We start from the raw sequence: 24,719 nt of genomic DNA, 5'->3' as shown, positions 1-24,719 counted from the left end.
TCAGTTGTGTTGTGACAAGGTAGGGGTGGTATACAGAAGATAGCCCTATTTGATAAAAGACCAAGTCCATATTATGACAAGAACAGCTCAAATAAGCAAAGAGAAACGACAGTCCATCATTACTTTAAGACATGAAGGTCAATCATAAACCATCAACTTACAGTCATGTGTGCATACATTTTACGTACGGGTTGTCCTGGGAATCAAACCCACTGTCCTGACATTGCTAGCGCCATGCCCTAATAAATACAAGTACAGTTTGCTCTGTGGTCCGATGCGCGGGGGGGGGGGCTGTTTGGTGCAGTGAGGAGCTCTGTTTCCAAGAGGGCCTCTGCCTTGGACTAAGAGTCCACAGACATCTTCTAAGACATTAAAGATTCTAAGATTCAAACAAACACATTTTTTTTTTTTTGCCTGGCAGTGATGTCACGTGTCCAACCCTCCCTGACCAATCATGTCGTCCCCAAGTTGACCCGCTAGAGGGACATCGATGCTTAAGACGTTTTTAACCCTCTTCCCTTGACTTCATATCGTCCTCTGTTCCCCTGGAGACTGGAATAGTTTAAAACTGGGATAGAATAGTTTACTGATGCTGGTTTCTTCACAAATACACACCAGTTTCCCCTTCAGAGCCATGTAGGATTTCCATGGGCGCTAATTTCACACAATAGAAAAACTCCATTCAGTGACAGGACTATTTCAAACTCATTGGGGAGTCACCAAGCCATGTCCCTATAGGTCCATTAAACCAGCTGCTATTTCTACTGACTGAGGGGTCATGTTGAGGCTAGATACAGTCTTATTGGATCAGGGATGCTAGTTGCTGTTTTGCCCTTGAGCAAGGCACTTAACCCCCCCCCGTGCTGATCCCAGTCTATGACCATGTGCTGATCCCAGCCTTTGAGTGTTGTGTGGGGTTAGGGTAATAAGGTTAATTAATTAGCAAAAACACATTTACGATTCACATTGGACAATTAAGTTAATCTCTTTTCCCATCTGCATCCCACCTCTCTCTCCTCCTCCTCTACATCTCCCCCCTCTCTCCTCCTCCTCTACATCTCCCCCCCCTCTCTCCTCCTCCTCTACATCCCCCCCCTCTCTCTCTCCTCCTCTCCTCAACTCCCCATCCCTCCTCCAGGCATGCACACAAGCATCAGTGAGATCTTGAAGGAGAAGCCGCTGAATCCGTCCCGTCGCAGTCTGCCCTGCCTGGCTCAGAACCAGATACACCCACAGAGCCTCAGCCACGTTCCGTCCATGCCCTGCACCCCCGACGACAAGCCCCAGACACCGGTAAGGGTTGGGAGTTGGCAGGGTATTTTATCACATTACTTAAGTCACTAGTTCAAAAAACAAAACAAAAACACTTCTCTGGAACCCTCAGTTTCAGCATTTTGTTGTAGCCTTGAACTAGTTTCCCGGATGAATCTAATCAAGGCCTTGATTAGTGGACATGTTTGAATCAGGTGTGCTTGCTCTGGAATAGATAACAAACTGTAACGACTGGGGGCCACCGAGGAGAGGTTTGAGATCCAATGACTAATGTCACGATCCAATACATTTTGTGATTCTATGTACGGTGCATTTCGGAAAGTATTCAGACCCCTTCGCCCTTTTCTACAAACTGTGCAATTGTGGGAGAAAGGACTTGGTCAGGGAGCTAACCAAGATCCGATGGTCTGACAGAGCTCCTCTGTGGAGATGGGAGAACCTTCCAGAAGGACAACCATCTCTGCAGCACTCCACCAAACAGGCCTTTATGGTAGAGTGGCCAGACAGAAGCCACTCTTCAGGCACATCACAGCCCGCTTGGAGTTTGCCAAAAGGCACCTAAAGACTCTTAGGCCATGAGAAACAAGATTCTCTGTTCTGATGAAACCAAGATTATACGTCACGTCTGGAGGAAACCTGGCAACGTCCCTACGATGAAGCATGGTGGTGGCAGCATCATGTCTGGAGGAAACCTGGCACCATCCCTACGGTGAAGCATGGTGGTGGCAGCATCATGTCTGGAGGAAACCTGGCACCATCCCTACGGTGAAGCATGGTGGTGGCAGCATCATGCTGAAGGGATGTTTTTCAGCAGCAGGGACTGGGAGACTTGTCAGGATCGAGGCAAAGATGAACAGAGTAAAGTACAGAGAGAGATCCTTGATGAAAACCTGCTCCAGAGCGCTCAGGACCTCAGACTGGGACGAAGATTCACCTTCCAATAGGACAACCACCCTAAGCACACAGCCAAGACAATGCAGGTGTGGCTTCAGGACAAGTCTCTGAATGTCCTTACGTGGCCCAGCCATTGGCCGGACTTGAAAATAGCTGTGCAGCAACGCTCCCCATTCAACCTGACAGAACTTGAGAGGATCTGCAGAGAAGAATGGGAGAAACTCCCCAAATACAGGTGTGCCAAGCTTGTAGCGTCATACTCATGAAAACTTGATGCTGTAATCGCTGACAAAGGTGCTTCAACAAAGTAAAGAGTATGAATACTTAAGTAAATGTGATATTTTTGCTAAATTTGCAAAAATGTCTAAAAACCTGTTTTTGCTTTGTCGTTATTGGATATTGTGGGTAGATTGATGAGGGGAAAAAACAATTTAATCCATTTTAGAATAAGGCTGTAACGTAACACAATGTGGAATAGGTCAAGGTGAATACTTTGGCACTGTACCTATCACGATTCTATATGGATTGCGATTTGATATTCCAAACATATTACTCACTATATGCCTACCACAGTGAGATGAGAGAGAGCCATGAGAAGCTACAGGACATAGATAGATGATGAGTTTTGGAGCAGGTACAGCCGACTAGCTGGATCTATTTTCCCTCTTCCATCTGCAGCCGGATCTCCAGGACCAGACACGTGCCCAGCTCCAGACCCAGCAGGTCGACCCCTGGTTACAGCACCAGGCCCAGGGAAAGGACCACCGTCAGCTCCAAGCCCAGACGCAGCCTCTGACCCACAGGCACAGCACCTCCTGTACCCTCATCCCCTCAAAGACAGGTCAGTCAGTCGGTGTGTCTGTCCGTTCTCCCCACAGCCTGTCTGAGTTTTTAGACGTATTCTACAACAACTTTAACAGTGCGGTTAGTATATACAGTTTTAGTGTGATTCCCGGAGGAAGTAAACCCACATCCTCACATACTGTAGGTCTAACAAGGTCATGATGGGTTGATGCAGGGTGAGACCAGTTTTCACTCTCGGCGACAGCATCATGACATATAATATATATACAAAAGTATGTGGACACCCCGTAAAATTAGTGGATTCAGCTATTTCAGCCACACCCGTTGCTGACAGGTGTATAAAATCGAGCACACGGCCATGCAATCTCCATAGACAAACATCGGCAGTAGAATGGCACTTACTGAAGAGGTCAGTGACTTTCAACGTGGCACCGTCATAGGATGCCACCTTTCCAACAAGTCAGTCAAATTTCTGCCCTGCTAGAGCTGCCCCGGTCAATTGTAAGTGCTGTTATTGTGAAGTGGAAACACATTCTGTGGCAGACATGGCTTGTCAATGTTAAGGCTCTGGTGTTATTTTAACCAACAGCCACACTGTCCTACATTTGAATTGTGCATTTTGGTAGTCCGACGGACAAATCTGGGTTTGGCGAATGCCAGGAGAACTCTACCTGCCCAAATTCATAGTGCCAACTGTACATTTTGGTGGAGGAGGAATAATGGTCTGAGGATGTTTTTCGTCGTTCGGGCCCCTTAGTTCCAGTGAAGTGAAATCTTAACGCAACAGCATACAATGACATTCTAGACGATTCTCTGCTTCCAACTTTGGGGCAAATTTGGGGACGGCCCTTTCCTGTTTCAGCATGACAATGTTTGTCAAGATTGGTGTGGAAGAACTTGACTGGCCTGCACAGAGCCCTGACCTCAACCCCATCAAACACCTTTGGGATGAATTGGAACGCCAAATTAATGCTCATGATTTTAGAATGACATGTTTCACGTTCAGTTGTCCACATACTTTTGGTCATGTAGTGTAGATTGATGGTCCACTTTCTACACTGTAATTACTACTCACTATCATGGACTGTTTACTGTTTATCATGGACTGTTTACTGTTTATCATGGACTGTTTACTGTTTATCATGGACTGTTTACTGTTTATCATGGACTGTTTCCTGTTTATCATGGTCTGTTTCCTGTTTATCATATCAGTACTTAATCCACCATCATGTGAGATTTGTTTATGATGATGATGACATGTGATAATGATTTTATTCATCGTTAGCTCTGGCAGACTGTAAAATACATTATGTTGTGCTGGTATTTAAACAAAAAAAAACATATACCCGTTTAAACTTGTCCTTACCTCAAGCCCCGTAAACCTAACCCTTACCTCAAGCCCCGTAAACCTAACCCTTACCTCAAGCCCCGTAAACCTAACCCTTACCTCAAGCCCCGTAAACCTAACCCTTACCTCAAGCCCCGTAAACCTAACCCTTACCTCAAGCCCCGTAAACCTAACCCTTACCTCAAGCCCCGTAAACCTAACCCTTACCTCAAGCCCCGTAAACCTAACCCTTACCTCAAGCCCCGTAAACCTAACCCTTACCTCAAGCCCCGTAAACCTAACCCTTACCTCAAGCCCCGTAAACCTAACCCTTACCTCAAGCCCCGTAAACCTAACTCTAACCTCAAGCCCTGTAAACCTAACCCTTACGTCAAGCCCCGTAAACCTAACCCTTACCTCAAGCCCCGTAAACCTAACCCTTACCTCAAGCCCCGTAAACCTAACCCTTACCTCAAGCCCCGTAAACCTAACTCTAACCTCAAGCCCCGTAAACCTAACTCTAACCTCAAGCCCCGTAAACCTAACTCTAACCTCAAGCCCCATAAACCTAACCCTTACCTCAAGCCCCATAAACCTAACCCTTACCTTAACCTTTTGACTATACCGGTTGAGTATCCACTACCTAAAAAAAATAATAAACTTTTAATTTATTTTCATAGTGACAGTGACATTGCTTACACATGGTATTGATTTGAGATGATTGTGATACATCTTTTATTTATTTATTTATTTCACCTTTATTTAACCAGGTAGGCAAGTTGAGAACAAGTTCTCATTTACAATTGCGACCTGGCCAAGATAAAGCAAAGCAGTTCGACAGATACAACGACACAGAGTTACACATGGAGTAAAACAAACATACAGTCAATAATACAGTATAAACAAGTTTATATACAATGTGAGCAAATGAGGTGAGAGAAGGGAGGTAAAGGCAAAAAAGGCCATGGTGGCGAAGTAAATACAATATAGCAAGTAAAACACTGGAATGGTAGATTTGCAGTGGAAGAATGTGCAAAGTAGAGATAAAAATAATGGGGTGCAAAGGAGCAAAATAAATAAATAAATAAAATACAGTTGGGAAAGAGGTAGTTGTTTGGGCTAAATTATAGGTGGGCTATGTACAGGTGCAGTAATCTTCAGGTGGTGTTGTGTAATGCGTTGGCTGTTTTAAACGTTAGCGTCACTGTGAGGCGTGGGGGGGGGAAACTATGCAGTGGTGTGGTGAGCAATAAGCCACAGTGGATAAGATAGATGTCACCGCTGTGAGGGAGAAGAAAAAATCATTCTCCTCTAATAAGGAAATCTGTAGAGGTGGGAGAATTCACTCAAATACCATTCACATTCAAATGAGCAGTTTAGCATGACTCAGAAGTCCCTGGATGCATCCCCAAATGCACCTGCATAGTGCACTACCTTGGACCACTATAGGGAATAGGTTGCCATTTGGGACGGGAGACTGTCTATTATGGGCAGGATCCAGCAGGGAAAATACACTCTGGTGCCAGATCGTTTTTTGTTGTTGCTGTCAGGTCTGTGCGAAATATGAATCGTGTTGCACGACACCATTTTTTTGGACGTCGTCATAACATAAGTCATGTAAGATGATGATTAGTGCTTTGTACAGTCTGTTCCATAATGACTGGATCACAGAAATAGTATTAGTAGAATGGGTATCCCCATGCAAGTCCATGTAATTCTATCTCTATGAGCTAGATCCTGTGTAATGTATGTAGAAGCCTGGTCTTAGTCGCGATGGGTCGTTTTAACACTGTTAGAGCCGATTTGGACATATTTGTATAAAAGACCGAACATATGGAGCTCCATGTATATTTGTGTAAATATATTAAATATGAATGTAAATGATGAAATATTAGGTACGTACCTTTATGATGTATATTTACCTGATTGAGATATATTCATTTGTTGTTAGTGTAACTTAGTTTTTGGCCCCCCCTCTTGCCTATTCATTGTATTGTGGTAAGTGTGTTAGGATAAAGGCAGGAAGTTGGGCCTTCGGGGGGGGTCCTTGCTAGATGCGGGAGCTATAGTTTTTTGACCATACAGACATATAGACAGACATACAGACATACAGACAGACATACAGACAGGTCATAATATGTATTTTCCATATCAAGTATTGAACTGCTTTAAGTTGATTGGAGACTCATTTATTTGTTAGATATAAGAAGAATAAACATTTTTGTTGCACCATATCCCTGGATGTCATTGAATGTTTGGCCGTTTGGAAACCTTGAGTGTGGACTGTATGCGTACCAAACAACCCCGCTTCAGGCTTGGGCAGTGGCTATGGTAAAGAAGTGGTTAGAGTGTAGGGACGGCAGGTAGCTTAGTGGTTAGAGTGGAGGGGTGGCAGGTAGCCTAGTGGTTAGAGTGTAGGGACGGCAGGTAGCCTAGTGGTTAGAGTGGAGGGGCGGCAGGTAACCTAGTGGTTAGAGTGGAGGGGCGGCAGGTAACCTAGTGGTTAGAGTGGAGGGGCGGCAGGTAACCTAGTGGTTAGAGTGGAGGGGCGGCAGGTAACCTAGTGGTTAGAGTGGAGGGGTGGAAGGTAACCTAGTGGTTAGAGTGGAGGGGCGGCAGGTAGCCTAGTGGTTAGAGTGGAGAGCGGCAGGTAACCTAGTGGTTAGAGTGGAGGGGCGGAAGGTAACCTAGTGGTTAGAGTGGAGGGGTGGAAGGTAACCTAGTGGTTAGAGTGGAGGGGTGGAAGGTAACCTAGTGGTTAGAGTGGAGGGGCGGCAGGTAGCCTAGTGGTTAGAGTGGAGAGGCGGCAGGTAACCTAGTGGTTAGAGTGGAGGGGCGGAAGGTAACCTAGTGGTTAGAGTGGAGGGGTGGAAGGTAACCTAGTGGTTAGAGTGGAAGGGTGGAAGGTAACCTAGTGGTTAGAGTGGAAGGGTGGAAGGTAACCTAGTGGTTAGAGTGGAGGGGTGGAAGGTAACCTAGTGGTTAGAGTGGAGGGGTGGAAGGTAATATAGTGGTTAGAGCGTTGGGACCAGTAACCGAAAAGGTTGCAAGATCGAATCCCAGAGCTGACAAGGTAAAAATCTGTCGTTCTGCCCCTCGAACAAGGCAGTTCCTAGGCCGTCATTGAAAATAAGAATTTGTTCATATTAACTGACTTGTCTTGTTAAATAAATGTCAAATAAAAATGTGTTGACTATCTTTGACAGAGGAATGGGAACACTGATATCAATGAATAACTACAGACATCAATGATTCCAAACCCCAAAGGGTTTTTAAAGAAACAGTGCCACTGGCCGCCCCACCACCGTTGTTGCTGTTCTTTGTGGCCGAGCTGAGGAGCGTTGTGCAGCCTGGTAAAACAACAGTGTGTAGCACATGTATATAGCCTCCACATTGACTCTGTACCGTAACACCCTGTATATAGCCTCCACATTGACTCTGTACCGTAACACCCTGTATATAGCCTCCACATTGACTCTGTACCGTAATACCCTGTATATAGCCTCCACATTGACTCTGTACCGTAATACCCTGTATATAGCCTCCACATTGACTCTGTTACGTAATACCCTGTATATAGCCTCCACATTGACTCGGTACCGGAACCCCCTGTATATAGCCTCCACATTGACTCTGTACCGTAATACCCTGTATATAGCCTCCACATTGACTCTGTACCGTAATACCATGTATATAGCCTCCACATTGACTCGGTACCGGAACCCCCTGTATATAGCCTCCACATTGACTCTGTACCGTAACACCCTGTATATAGCCTCCACATTGACTCTGTACCGTAACACCCTGTATATAGCCTCCACATTGACTCTGTACCGGTACCCCCTGTTATATAGCCTCCACATTGACTCTGTACCGGAACCCCCTGTATATAGCCTCCACATTGACTCTGTACCGTAACACCCTGTATATAGCCTCCACATTGACTCTGTACCGGTACCCCCTGTATATAGCCTCCACATTGACTCTGTACCGGTACCCCCTGTATATAGCCTCCACATTGACTCTGTACCGGTACCCCCTGTATATAGCCTCCACATTGACTCTGTACCGTAATACCCTGTATATAGCCTCCACATGGACTCTGTACCGGTACCCCCTGTATATAGCCTCCACATTGACTCTGTACCGTAACACCCTGTATATAGCCTCCACATTGACTCTGTACCGTAATACCCTGTATATAGCCTCCACTTTGACTCTATACCGTAATACCCTGTATATAGCCTCCACATTGACTCTGTACCGTAATACCCTGTATATAGCCTCCACATTGACTCTGTACCGTAATACCCTGTATATAGTCTCCACATTGACTCGGTACCGTAATACCCTGTATATAGCCTCCACATTGACTCTGTACCCCCCTGTATATAACCTCCACATTGACTCTGTACCGTAATACCCTGTATATAGCCTCCACATTGACTCTGTACCCCCCTGTATATAGCCTCCACATTGACTCTGTACCCCCCTGTATATAGCCTCCACATTGACTCTGTACCCCCCTGTATATAGCCTCCACATTGACTCTGTACCCCCCTGTATATAACCTCCACATTGACTCTGTACCGTAATAGCCTGTATATAGCCTCCACATTGACTCTGTACCCCCCTGTATATAGCCTCCACATTGACTCTGTACCACCCTGTATATAGCCTCCACATTGACTCTGTACCCCCCTGTATATAGCCTCCACATTGACTCTGTACCCCCCTGTATATAGCCTCCACATTGACTCTGTACCAGTACCCCCTGTATATAGCCTCCACATTGACTCTGTACCGTAATACCCTGTATATAGTCTCCACATTGACTCGGTACCGTAATACCCTGTATATAGCCTCCACATTGACTCTGTACCCCCCTGTATATAGCCTCCACATTGACTCTGTACCGTAATACCCTGTATATAGTCTCCACATTGACTCGGTACCGTAATACCCTGTATATAGCCTCCACATTGACTCTGTACCCCCCTGTATATAACCTCCACATTGACTCTGTACCGTAATACCCTGTATATAGCCTCCACATTGACTCTGTACCCCCCTGTATATAGCCTCCACATTGACTCTGTACCCCCCTGTATATAGCCTCCACATTGACTCTGTACCCCCCTGTATATAGCCTCCACATTGACTCTGTACCCCCCTGTATATAACCTCCACATTGACTCTGTACCGTAATAGCCTGTATATAGCCTCCACATTGACTCTGTACCCCCCTGTATATAGCCTCCACATTGACTCTGTACCACCCTGTATATAGCCTCCACATTGACTCTGTACCCCCCTGTATATAGCCTCCACATTGACTCTGTACCGTAATACCCTGTATATAGCCTCCACATTGACTCTGTACCAGTACCCCCTGTATATAGCCTCCACATTGACTCGGTACCGTAACACCCTGTATATAGCCTCCACATTGACTCTGTACCGTAATACCCTGTATATAGCCTCCACATTGACTCTGTACCCCCTGTATATAGCCTCCACGTTGACTCTGCCCCCCTGTATATAGCCTCCACGTTGACTCTGTACCCCCCTGTATATAACCTCCACATTGACTCTGTACCGTAATACCCTGTATATAGCCTCCACATTGACTCTGTACCCCCCTGTATATAGCCTCCACATTGACTCTGTACCCCCCTGTATATAGCCTCCACATTGACTCTGTACCCCCCTGTATATAGCCTCCACATTGACTCTGTACCCCCTGTATATAACCTCCACATTGACTCTGTACCGTAATAGCCTGTATATAGCCTCCACATTGACTCTGTACCCCCCTGTATATAGCCTCCACATTGACTCTGTACCACCCTGTATATAGCCTCCACATTGACTCTGTACCCCCCTGTATATAGCCTCCACATTGACTCTGTACCGTAATACCCTGTATATAGCCTCCACATTGACTCTGTACCAGTACCCCCTGTATATAGCCTCCACATTGACTCGGTACCGTAACACCCTGTATATAGCCTCCACATTGACTCTGTACCGTAATACCCTGTATATAGCCTCCACATTGACTCTGTACCCCCCTGTATATAGCCTCCACGTTGACTCTGTACCCCCCTGTATATAGCCTCCACGTTGACTCTGTACCCCCCTGTATATAACCTCCACATTGACTCGGTACCGTAATACCCTGTATATAGCCTCCACATTGACTCTGTACCCCCCTGTATATAGCCTCCACATTGACTCTGTACCGTAATACCCTGTATATAGCCTCCACATTGACTCTGTACCCCCTGTATATAGCCTCCACGTTGACTCTGTACCCCCCTGTATATAGCCTCCACATTGACTCTGTACCCCCCTGTATATAGCCTCCACATTGACTCTGTACCGTAATACCCTGTATATAGCCTCCACATTGACTCTGTACCGTAACACCCTGTATATAGCCTCCACATTGACTCGGTACCGTAACACCCTGTATATAGCCTCCACATTGACTCTGTACCGTAACACCCTGTATATAGCCTCCACATTGACTCTGTACCGTAACACCCTGTATATAGCCTCCACATTGACTCTGTACCGTAATACCCTGTATATAGCCTCCACATTGACTCTGTACCCCCTGTATATAGCCTCCACATTGACTCTGTACCCCCTGTATATAGCCTCCACATTGACTCTGTACCGTAACACCCTGTATATAGCCTCCACATTGACTCTGTACCCCCTGTATATAGCCTCCACATTGACTCTGTACCGTAATACCCTGTATATAGCCTCCACATTGACTCTGTACCAGTACCCCTGTATATAGCCTCCACATTGACTCTGTACCCCTGTATATAGCCTCCACATTGACTCGGTACCCCCTGTATATAGCCTCCACATTGACTCGGTACCCCCTGTATATAGCCTCCACATTGACTCTGTACCCCCCTGTATATAGCCTCCACATTGACTCTGTACCCCCTGTATATAGCCTCCACATTGACTCTGTACCCCCTGTATAATAGCCTCCACATTGACTCTGTACCGGTACCCCTGTATATAGCCTCCACATTGACTCTGTACCGTAACACCCTGTATATAGCCTCCACATTGACTCGTGCCGTAATACCCTGTATATAGCCTCCACATTGACTCTGTACCGGTACCCCTGTATATAGCCTCCACATTGACTCTGTACCGTAATACCCTGTATATAGCCTCCACATTGACTCTATACCGTAATACCCTGTATATAGCCTCCACATTGACTCTATACCGTAATACCCTGTATATAGCCTCCACATTGACTCTGTACCGTAATACCCTGTATATAGCCTCCACATTGACTCTGTACCGTAACACCCTGTATATAGCCTCCACATTGACTCTGTACCGGTACCCCTGTATATAGCCTCCACATTGACTCTGTACCGGTACCCCTGTATATAGCCTCCACATTGACTCTGTACCCCCTGTATATAGCCTCCACATTGACTCTGTACCGGTACCCCCTGTATATAGCCTCCACATTGACTCTGTACCCCTGTATATAGCCTCCACATTGACTCTGTACCCCCCTGTATATAGCCTCCACATTGACTCTGTACCGTAATACCCTGTATATAGCCTCCACATTGACTCTGTACCGTAATACCCTGTATATAGCCTCCACATTGACTCTGTACCGTAATACCCTGTATATAGCCTCCACATTGACTCTGTACCGTAACACCCTGTATATAGCCTCCACATTGACTCTATACCGTAATACCCTGTATATAGCCTCCACATTGACTCTGTACCGTAACACCCTGTATATAGCCTCCACATTGACTCTGTACCGGTACCCCCTGTATATAGCCTCCACATTGACTCTGTACCGGTACCCCCTGTATATAGCCTCCACATTGACTCTGTACCCCCTGTATATAGCCTCCACATTGACTCTGTACCGGTACCCCTGTATATAGCCTCCACATTGACTCTGTACCGGTACCCCCTGTATATAGCCTCCACATTGACTCTGTACCGGTACCCCCTGTATATAGCCTCCACATTGACTCTGTACCGGTACCCCCTGTATATAGCCTCCACATTGACTCTGTACTGGTACCCCTTGTATATAGCCTCCACATTGACTCTGTACCGGTACCCCCTGTATATAGTCTCCACATTGACTCTGTACCGTAATACCCTGTATATAGCCTCCACATTGACTCTGTACCGTAATACCCTGTATATAGCCTCCACATGGACTCTGTACCGGTACCCCCTGTATATAGCCTCCACATTGACTCTGTACCGTAACACCCTGTATATAGCCTCCACATTGACTCTGTACCGTAATACCCTGTATATAGCCTCCACATGGACTCTGTACCGGTACCCCCTGTATATAGCCTCCACATTGACTCTGTACCGTAACACCCTGTATATAGCCTCCACATTGACTCTGTACCGTAATACCCTGTATATAGCCTCCACTTTGACTCTATACCGTAATACCCTGTATATAGCCTCCACATTGACTCTGTACCGTAATACCCTGTATATAGCCTCCACATTGACTCTGTACCGTAATACCCTGTATATAGTCTCCAGATTGACTCGGTACCGTAATACCCTGTATATAGCCTCCACATTGACTCTGTACCCCCCTGTATATAGCCTCCACATTGACTCTGTACCGTAATACCCTGTATATAGTCTCCACATTGACTCGGTACCGTAATACCCTGTATATAGCCTCCACATTGACTCTGTACCCCCCTGTATATAACCTCCACATTGACTCTGTACCGTAATACCCTGTATATAGCCTCCACATTGACTCTGTACCCCCTGTATATAGCCTCCACATTGACTCTGTACCCCCTGTATATAGCCTCCACATTGACTCTGTACCCCCTGTATATAGCCTCCACATTGACTCTGTACCCCCTGTATATAACCTCCACATTGACTCTGTACCGTAATAGCCTGTATATAGCCTCCACATTGACTCTGTACCCCCCTGTATATAGCCTCCACATTGACTCTGTACCCCCTGTATATAGCCTCCACATTGACTCTGTACCGTAATACCCTGTATATAGCCTCCACATTGACTCTGTACCAGTACCCCCTGTATATAGCCTCCACATTGACTCGGTACCGTAACACCCTGTATATAGCCTCCACATTGACTCTGTACTGTAATACCCTGTATATAGCCTCCACATTGACTCTGTACCCCCCTGTATATAGCCTCCACGTTGACTCTGTACCCCCCTGTATATAGCCTCCACATTGACTCTGTACCCCCCTGTATATAACCTCCACATTGACTCGGTACCGTAATACCCTGTATATAGCCTCCACATTGACTCTGTACCCCCCTGTATATAGCCTCCACATTGACTCTGTACCGTAATACCCTGTATATAGCCTCCACATTGACTCTGTACCCCCTGTATATAGCCTCCACGTTGACTCTGTACCCCCCTGTATATAGCCTCCACATTGACTCTGTACCCCCCTGTATATAGCCTCCACATTGACTCTGTACCGTAATACCCTGTATATAGCCTCCACATTGACTCTGTACCGTAACACCCTGTATATAGCCTCCACATTGACTCTGTACCGTAACACCCTGTATATAGCCTCCACATTGACTCTGTACCGTAATACCCTGTATATAGCCTCCACATTGACTCGGTACCGTAATACCCTGTATATAGCCTCCACATTGACTCTGTACCCCCCTGTATATAGCCTCCACATTGACTCTGTACCCCCCTGTATATAGCCTCCACATTGACTCTGTACCGGTACCCCTGTATATAGCCTCCACATTGACTCTGTACCGTAACACCCTGTATATAGCCTCCACATTGACTCTGTACCCCCTGTATATAGCCTCCACATTGACTCTGTACCGTAATACCCTGTATATAGCCTCCACATTGACTCTGTACCAGTACCCCCTGTATATAGCCTCCACATTGACTCTGTACCCCCTGTATATAGCCTCCACATTGACTCGGTACCCCCCTGTATATAGCCTCCACATTGACTCGGTACCCCCCTGTATATAGCCTCCACATTGACTCTGTACCCCCCTGTATATAGCCTCCACATTGACTCTGTACCGGTACCCCCTGTATATAGCCTCCACATTGACTCTGTACCGTAACACCCTGTATATAGCCTCCACATTGACTCGGTACCGTAATACCCTGTATATAGCCTCCACATTGACTCTGTACCGGTACCCCCTGTATATAGCCTCCACATTGACTCTGTACCCCCCTGTATATAACCTCCACATTGACTCTGTACCGTAATAGCCTGTATATAGCCTCCACATTGACTCTGTACCCCCCTGTATATAGCCTCCACATTGACTCTGTACCACCCTGTATATAGCCTCCACATTGACTCTGTACCCCCCTGTATATAGCCTCCACATTGACTCTGTACCGTAATACCCTGTATATAGCCTCCACATTGACTCTGTACCAGTACCCCCTGTATATAGCCTCCACATTGACTCGGTACCGTAACACCCTGTATATAGCCTCCACATTGACTCTGTACTGTAATACCCTGTATATAGCCTCCACATTGACTCTGTACCCCCCTGTATATAGCCTCCACGTTGACTCTGTACCCCCCTGTATATAGCCTCCACGTTGACTCTGTACCCCCCTGTATATAACCTCCACATTGACTCGGTACCGTAATACCCTGTATATAGCCTCCACATTGACTCTGTACCCCCCTGTATATAGCCTCCACATTGACTCTGTACCGTAATACCCTGTATATAGCCTCCACATTGACTCTGTACCCCCTGTATATAGTCTCCACATTGACTCTGTACCCCCTGTATATAGCCTCCACATTGACTCTGTACCCCCTGTATATAGCCTCCACATTGACTCTGTACCGTAACACCCTGTATATAGCCTCCACATTGACTCTGTACCGTAACACCCTGTATATAGCCTCCACATTGACTCTGTACCGTAACACCCTGTATATAGCCTCCACATTGACTCTGTACCGTAATACCCTATATATAGCCTCCACATTGACTCTGTACCTTAATACCCTGTATATAGCCTCCACATTGACTCTGTACCCCCTGTATATAGCCTCCACATTGACTCTGTACCCCCTGTATATAGACTCCACATTGACTCTGTACCGGTACCCCCTGTATATAGCCTCCACATTGACTCTGTACCGTAACACCCTGTATATAGCCTCCACATTGACTCTGTACCCCCTGTATATAGCCTCCACATTGACTCTGTACCGTAATACCCTGTATATAGCCTCCACATTGACTCTGTACCAGTACCCCCTGTATATAGCCTCCACATTGACTCTGTACCCCCTGTATATAGCCTCCACATTGACTCTGTACCCCCTGTATATAGCCTCCACATTGACTCTGTACCCCCTGTATATAGCCTCCACATTGACTCTGTACCCCCTGTATATAGCCTCCACATTGACTCTGTACCGGTACCCCCTGTATATAGCCTCCACATTGACTCTGTACCGTAACACCCTGTATATAGCCTCCACATTGACTCGGTACCGTAATACCCTGTATATAGCCTCCACGTTGACTCTGTACCGGTACCCCCTGTATATAGCCTCCACATTGACTCTGTACCGTAATACCCTGTATATAGCCTCCACATTGACTCTATACCGTAATACCCTGTATATAGCCTCCACATTGACTCTATACCGTAATACCCTGTATATAGCCTCCACATTGACTCTGTACCGTAATACCCTGTATATAGCCTCCACATTGACTCTGTACCGTAACACCCTGTATATAGCCTCCACATTGACTCTGTACCGGTACCCCCTGTATATAGCCTCCACATTGACTCTGTACCGGTACCCCCTGTATATAGCCTCCACATTGACTCTGTACCCCCTGTATATAGCCTCCACATTGACTCTGTACCGGTACCCCCTGTATATAGCCTCCACATTGACTCTGTACCCCCTGTATATAGCCTCCACATTGACTCTGTACCGTAATACCCTGTATATAGCCTCCACATTGACTCTGTACCGTAATACCCTGTATATAGCCTCCACATTGACTCTGTACCGTAATACCCTGTATATAGCCTCCACATTGACTCTGTACCGTAACACCCTGTATATAGCCTCCACATTGACTCTGTACCGTAACACCCTGTATATAGCCTCCACATTGACTCTGTACCCCCCTGTATATAGCCTCCACATTGACTCTGTACCAGTACCCCCTGTATATAGCCTCCACATTGACTCTGTACCCCCTGTATATAGCCTCCACATTGACTCGGTACCCCCCTGTATATAGCCTCCACATTGACTCGGTACCCCCTGTATATAGCCTCCACATTGACTCTGTACCCCCTGTATATAGCCTCCACATTGACTCTGTACCGGTACCCCTGTATATAGCCTCCACATTGACTCTGTACCGTAACACCCTGTATATAGCCTCCACATTGACTCGGTACCGTAATACCCTGTATATAGCCTCCACGTTGACTCTGTACCGGTACCCCCTGTATATAGCCTCCACATTGACTCTGTACCGTAATACCCTGTATATAGCCTCCACATTGACTCTATACCGTAATACCCTGTATATAGCCTCCACATTGACTCTATACCGTAATACCCTGTATATAGCCTCCACATTGACTCTGTACCGTAATACCCTGTATATAGCCTCCACATTGACTCTGTACCGTAACACCCTGTATATAGCCTCCACATTGACTCTGTACCGGTACCCCCTGTATATAGCCTCCACATTGACTCTGTACCGGTACCCCCTGTATATAGCCTCCACATTGACTCTGTACCCCCTGTATATAGCCTCCACATTGACTCTGTACCGGTACCCCCTGTATATAGCCTCCACATTGACTCTGTACCCCCCTGTATATAGCCTCCACATTGACTCTGTACCGTAATACCCTGTATATAGCCTCCACATTGACTCTGTACCGTAATACCCTGTATATAGCCTCCACATTGACTCTGTACCGTAATACCCTGTATATAGCCTCCACATTGACTCTGTACCGTAACACCCTGTATATAGCCTCCACATTGACTCTGTACCGTAATACCCTGTATATAGCCTCCACATTGACTCTGTACCGGTACCCCCTGTATATAGCCTCCACATTGACTCTGTACCGTAATACCCTGTATATAGCCTCCACATTGACTCTGTACCCCCCTGTATATAGCCTCCACATTGACTCTGTACCGTAATACCCTGTATATAGCCTCCACATTGACTCTGTACCGTAACACCCTGTATATAGCCTCCACATTGACTCTGTACCGGTACCCCCTGTATATAGCCTCCACATTGACTCTGTACCGGTACCCCCTGTATATAGCCTCCACATTGACTCTGTACCGTAATACCCTGTATATAGCCTCCACATTGACTCTGTACCCCCCTGTATATAGCCTCCACATTGACTCTGTACCGTAATACCCTGTATGTAGCCTCCACATTGACTCTGTACCGTAATACCCTGTATATAGTCTCCACATTGACTCTGTACCGTAATACCCTGTATATAACCTCCACATTGACTCTGTACTGGTACCCCCTGTATATAGCCTCCACATTGACTCTGTACCCCCCTGTATATAGCCTCCACATTGACTCTGTACCGTAATACCCTGTATATAGCCTCCACATTGACTCTGTACCCCCTGTATATAGCCTCCACATTGACTCTGTACCCCCTGTATATAGCCTCCACGTTGACTCTGTACCCCCTGTATATAGCCTCCACATTGACTCTGTACCCCCTGTATATAGCCTCCACATTGACTCTGTACCGTAATACCCTGTATATAGCCTCCACATTGACTCTGTACCGTAACACCCTGTATATAGCCTCCACATTGACTCTGTACCGTAACACCCTGTATATAGCCTCCACATTGACTCTGTACCGTAATACCCTGTATATAGCCTCCACATTGACTCGGTACCGTAATACCCTGTATATAGCCTCCACATTGACTCTGTACCCCCCTGTATATAGCCTCCACATTGACTCTGTACCCCCCTGTATATAGCCTCCACATTGACTCTGTACCGGTACCCCCTGTATATAGCCTCCACATTGACTCTGTACCGTAACACCCTGTATATAGCCTCCACATTGACTCTGTACCCCCCTGTATATAGCCTCCACATTGACTCTGTACCGTAATACCCTGTATATAGCCTCCACATTGACTCTGTACCAGTACCCCCTGTATATAGCCTCCACATTGACTCTGTACCCCCTGTATATAGCCTCCACATTGACTCGGTACCCCCCTGTATATAGCCTCCACATTGACTCGGTACCCCCCTGTATATAGCCTCCACATTGACTCTGTACCCCCCTGTATATAGCCTCCACATTGACTCTGTACCGGTACCCCCTGTATATAGCCTCCACATTGACTCTGTACCGTAACACCCTGTATATAGCCTCCACATTGACTCGGTACCGTAATACCCTGTATATAGCCTCCACGTTGACTCTGTACCGGTACCCCCTGTATATAGCCTCCACATTGACTCTGTACCGTAATACCCTGTATATAGCCTCCACATTGACTCTATACCGTAATACCCTGTATATAGCCTCCACATTGACTCTATACCGTAATACCCTGTATATAGCCTCCACATTGACTCTGTACCGTAATACCCTGTATATAGCCTCCACATTGACTCTGTACCGTAACACCCTGTATATAGCCTCCACATTGACTCTGTACCGGTACCCCCTGTATATAGCCTCCACATTGACTCTGTACCGGTACCCCCTGTATATAGCCTCCACATTGACTCTGTACCCCCCTGTATATAGCCTCCACATTGACTCTGTACCGGTACCCCCTGTATATAGCCTCCACATTGACTCTGTACCCCCCCTGTATATAGCCTCCACATTGACTCTGTACCGTAATACCCTGTATATAGCCTCCACATTGACTCTGTACCGTAATACCCTGTATATAGCCTCCACATTGACTCTGTACCGTAATACCCTGTATATAGCCTCCACATTGACTCTGTACCGTAACACCCTGTATATAGCCTCCACATTGACTCTGTACCGTAATACCCTGTATATAGCCTCCACATTGACTCTGTACCGGTACCCCCTGTATATAGCCTCCACATTGACTCTGTACCGTAATACCCTGTATATAGCCTCCACATTGACTCTGTACCCCCTGTATATAGCCTCCACATTGACTCTGTACCGTAATACCCTGTATATAGCCTCCACATTGACTCTGTACCGTAACACCCTGTATATAGCCTCCACATTGACTCTGTACCGGTACCCCCTGTATATAGCCTCCACATTGACTCTGTACCGGTACCCCCTGTATATAGCCTCCACATTGACTCTGTACCGTAATACCCTGTATATAGCCTCCACATTGACTCTGTACCCCCTGTATATAGCCTCCACATTGACTCTGTACCGTAATACCCTGTATGTAGCCTCCACATTGACTCTGTACCGTAATACCCTGTATATAGTCTCCACATTGACTCTGTACCGTAATACCCTGTATATAACCTCCACATTGACTCTGTACTGGTACCCCCTGTATATAGCCTCCACATTGACTCTGTACCCCCCTGTATATAGCCTCCACATTGACTCTGTACCGTAATACCCTGTATATAGCCTCCACATTGACTCTGTACCCCCCTGTATATAGCCTCCACATTGACTCTGTACCCCCCTTTATATAGCCTCCACATTGACTCTGTACCCCCCTGTATATAGCCTCCACATTGACTCTGTACCCCCCTGTATATAGCATCCACATTGACTCTGTACCCCCCTGTATATAGCCTCCACATTGACTCTGTACCCCCCTGTATATAGCCTCCACATTGACTCTGTACCGGTACCCCCTGTATATAGCCTCCACATTGACTCTGTACCGGTACCCCCTGTATATAGCCTCCACATTGACTCTGTACCGTAATACCCTGTATATAGCCTCCACATTGACTCTGTACCGTAATACCCTGTATATAGCCTCCACATTGACTCTGTACCGTAATACCCTGTATATAGCCTCCACATTGACTCGGTACCGTAACACCCTGTATATAGCCTCCACATTGACTCTGTACCGTAACCCCCTGTATATAGCCTCCACATTGACTCTGTACCGTAACACCCTGTATATAGCCTCCACATTGACTCTGTACCGTAATACCCTGTATATAGCCTCCACATTGACTCTGTACCGTAATACCCTGTATATAGCCTCCACATTGACTCTGTACAGTAATACCCTGTATATAGCCTCCACATTGACTCTGTACCGTAACACCCTGTATATAGCCTCCACATGGACTCTGTACCGTAACACCCTGTATATAGCCTCCACATGGACTCTGTACCGTAACACCCTGTATATAGCCTCCACGTTGACTCTGTACCGTAACACCCTGTATATAGCCTCCACATTGACTCTGTACCGTAACACCCTGTATATAGCCTCCACATTGACTCTGTACCGTAATACCCTGTATATAGCCTCCACATTGACTCTGTACCGTAATACCCTGTATATAGCCTCCACACTGACTCTGTACCGTAACACCCTGTATATAGCCTCCACATTGACTCTGTACCGTAATACCCTGTATATAGCCTCCACATTGACTCTGTACCGTAATACCCTGTATATAGCCGCATTATTGTTATTCTTATTGTTACTTTTTATGATTACTTTTTACTTTAGTCTACTTGGTAAATATTTTCTGCACTGTTGGTTAAGGGCTTGTAAGTAAAGCATTTCACTGTAAAGTCTACACTTGTTGTGTTCGGGACATGTGGCAAATAAATGTTGATTTGATGGTGTAGTTTAAGTAGGAACTGTAATGGTGTAGCTTTAAGTAGGAACTGTAATGGTGTAGCTTTAAGTAGGAACTGTAATGGTGTAGCTTTAAGTAGGAACTGTAATTGTGTAGCTTTAAGTAGGAACTGTAATGGTGTAGCTTTAAGTAGGAACTGTAATGGTGTAGCTTTAAGTAGGAACTGTAATGGTGTAGCTTTAAGTAGGAACTGTAATGGTGTAGCTTTAAGTAGGAACTGTAATGGTGTAGCTTTAAGTAGGAACTGTAATGGTGTAGCTTTAAGTAGGAACTGTAATGTGTAGCTTTAAGTAGGAACTGTAATGGTGTAGCTTTAAGTAGGAACTGTAATGGTGTAGCTTTAAGTAGGAACTGTAATGGTGTAGCTTTAAGTAGGAACTGTAATGGTGTAGCTTTAAGTAGGAACTGTAATGGTGTACAGTATTTGGCTTTGTTTGACATGATGCTACTCTTCCCATATCAGACAACAATCTGGGGTGATGTGCCTTGAATCTGGAAAACTAGACTAACTAGCATAATGATGTTGATGCCGATACTGTGGCACTGCAATAACAATCACGTAAAGCAGGTTGACTTTCAAGCCACTCTCTAGGGCGCTAACCCTAGATAATAATGACACTATCCTTTCTCTGGGGACATAACCCAAGTTAATAATAATGACACTATCCACTTTTCATTCTCTCTTGATTTTTAACATGGTCGTTAGCAATAGGTTCGCCAGACAATTTCTTTGCAGTGGTCTAACGTCACTACAGACCCTGGTTCGAATCCAGGCTGCGTCACATCCGGACGGGATTGGGCGGCGCACAATTGGCCGAGTGTCGTTCGGGTTTGGCCGGGGTAGGCCGTCATTGTAAATAAGAATTTGTTCTTAACTGACGTGCCTAGTTAAATAAAGGTTACATTTGCCCAGAACTAGCTCAATATCTAGCCGTCGGATAAGAACAAGACGACAGCATCCATAAAGTTATAAGACTTTACACCTTTCAGACTGTTTTTTAGGGGCAACAGTTTTGATTACATTTATAATTTATCGTGCTCATTTTTGTCCATTAAGAACAAACGATGTGCTACTTTTTTGTAACATTTCTGACAATGCTAACATGTTTTTTAGCCGGATCTCAGTGTTCTAACACTGGGTCTGTTGCTCGGCAACAACATAAGCTGCTTATACCAGGCTGCCAGTCATAAGAAGTGTATATGCGAACAAACCTAGGCTCCTGTAGATAGCTAGCTATATGGTGATGTTCAAGCTGAGGTTAATCAATAAATGCAAAAGCAGATATTTTGATTAGCTAGGTAGCTAATGTTTTCCAAGCTTGTATAAAGTCCAGCAGCTAGCCTCTAGCTAAATAGCCAACACCAGTCAGCTGAAAGCTAGCTAGCTAACGAACAGGCAAATAAAGGTAGCTAGCCAATTGAATGTGCTTTTATTTTGATTAGCTAGTTAGCTAGCTAGCTAATGTAACATTATAACAGTAAGATGAGTGCTAACTTTGTCTAGGTAGCTAACCAACAAACAAGGAAAGCTAGCTAGATAGCTATATTTTGCCAAGTCAGGTTTTTTATATAGGGAAGTCAATGTGTAAACTGCTGTAAACCCTGTAATTGGGGGCACAAATATGCACAAATAAGATGGGGAAAGTCCTTGGCTGCTATGATAGCCAATTAACTAGCTAGGTAAAGTTAGCCAACGTAAGACTGTAACGTTAGCTAAAGGCCAGTTCATACACCACAATATATCATACTTTCTTGCACAAAACATAGCTAGTTAACATTAGTTATGTTAAGTTTAAAACCACCAAACTTTGGGAAACTGCCAAGCTGCTCATGTTAATTTGCAATACACAGACCAAGCTATGGTAAGATGATTTCAGACAGGAAAAACACTGCAGTTAGCTACACTACATTTCTTTGACTAAGAAAAACCACAACACAAACCATAGCCAAATAAAGAAAATTGCTTAATTTTTTATTTAACCTTTATTTAACTAGACAAGTCAGTTGAGAACAAATTCTTATTTACTTTTGGTGACGTTGACCGGAGAGGGACTGACTTCGGCGAAAGTCGTGACACTGTCTGGAGTACCATTTCTTATAATCGGTGTAATGAATTTACTATTTAGATTCTGGTGAGGCTTCTTTCTACAGTGCACATAAATAAACTAAAACAACAAACTAAATTTAACAAAACTTAAACATCTCATATCTACAGTTTTTGTAGGCTTCTTTCTACAGTGCACATAAATAAACTAAAACAACAAACTAAATTTAACAAAACTTAAACATCTCATATCTACAGTTTTTTTTTGTATTATTGGATGAAATTCTGACCAAAATCCATATTAGACATTAAATGCATCTAATTGGCCAGTCATATTGTTCACGTCAGCGCAGGGTTTCATTCTAAAGATGATATGGTGAGGTTGGGAGATATTCATGCACTCAACATTTAAACGCCTTTTATTTTGTATTTTTGAGAACAAGGTTAAGGGCAGAGAAAGCTTATTGGACACTAAGAAAGCTTTGTTGTAGAGCATTTAACCTAAAATCCAGGGAGGGGCCATGCATTTGGAAAGTATTCAGACCCCTTGACTTTTTACACATTTTGTTAGGTTACAGCCTTATTGTAAAATGAATTTTGAAACAAATCTCTCAATCTACACACAATACCCCTGGTCGTGTCTTTGGCTCTGCCGGATTAAGTCATATGACATGCTATTCTATAAAATCATTTCTCCTTAATTAATATTACCGGATTGAGCTAATCATGTAAAACGTAATTAAGTAGAGAGTCGGGGCACCACAAAATAATATTTATAGAGCTGTTATCTTCCGAATAAACTCTTAAAGACCTAGTAATATTTTACATCAATAGCAGTCAATATCAACCGTCACCTTATTTCAGTCTCATCTGAAAGTTGAAAATTCTTGGGTATCTTCACAAACCCTGGCTAACAAGTTGAATCAGCAATAGAAATTTGGGTTTAATTATGTATTTACTAAATACCTAACTAATCACACAGAATTACATATACACAGAATGAACCATACATTGATTACAAATTATGTCATAAAGGAAAACGTCCCTAGCGGACGGAACAGATGTGACAGCTGGTTACCCAAAGAAAAGGGGGTTGGGATTGAGTGAAAGAGTGGAAAGACTGAAGAACAAAGGGAGAAGCGATGTTTCTATTGGGCCGTAGGCAGCTACTCTATCGTAAACACAGATTCTGATGCATTCTAAATTACCGCCCATTTTGAAAAGGAAAATGTGCAATAAATATTTACTCTGAGCTGCGCTTCGGTAGGTTAGTCGTAGATGCTGGTCGTGTTGGCCAACAGAGATCCTCCTTTCCTCGGAAGAATGTCTCTGGTGGTAAATTGGATACGTTGTAGTAATGTCGTTGTGTGGTAGACGGGATACTCTGTCTGTTCTTTCCTAGCCCACGTTTGCAGCTGCTGTTGCTAACTCAA

At 45.1% G+C, this 24,719-nt stretch overlaps 1 protein-coding gene across 1 annotated transcript in view; it reads left to right on the top strand.

Annotated features, from left to right (window-relative positions):
• Positions 1-1,140: 1,140 nt before the first annotated feature.
• Positions 1,141-24,719, top strand: part of LOC135573446 (anoctamin-3-like) — a 105,170-nt gene continuing 81,591 nt past the window's right edge. The window contains exons 1-2 of the mRNA XM_065022778.1: positions 1,141-1,293; positions 2,845-3,007. Of these exons, the coding sequence (XP_064878850.1) occupies positions 1,141-1,293; positions 2,845-3,007 (316 nt within the window). The remainder of the gene's footprint in view (positions 1,294-2,844; positions 3,008-24,719) is intronic.

Source organism: Oncorhynchus nerka, linkage group LG9a (assembly GCF_034236695.1).
Source record: "Oncorhynchus nerka isolate Pitt River linkage group LG9a, Oner_Uvic_2.0, whole genome shotgun sequence".
NCBI lineage: Eukaryota > Metazoa > Chordata > Actinopteri > Salmoniformes > Salmonidae > Oncorhynchus > Oncorhynchus nerka.
Note: the sequence above shows the minus strand (reverse complement) of the source record. Positions and strands in the feature narration are given on the sequence as shown.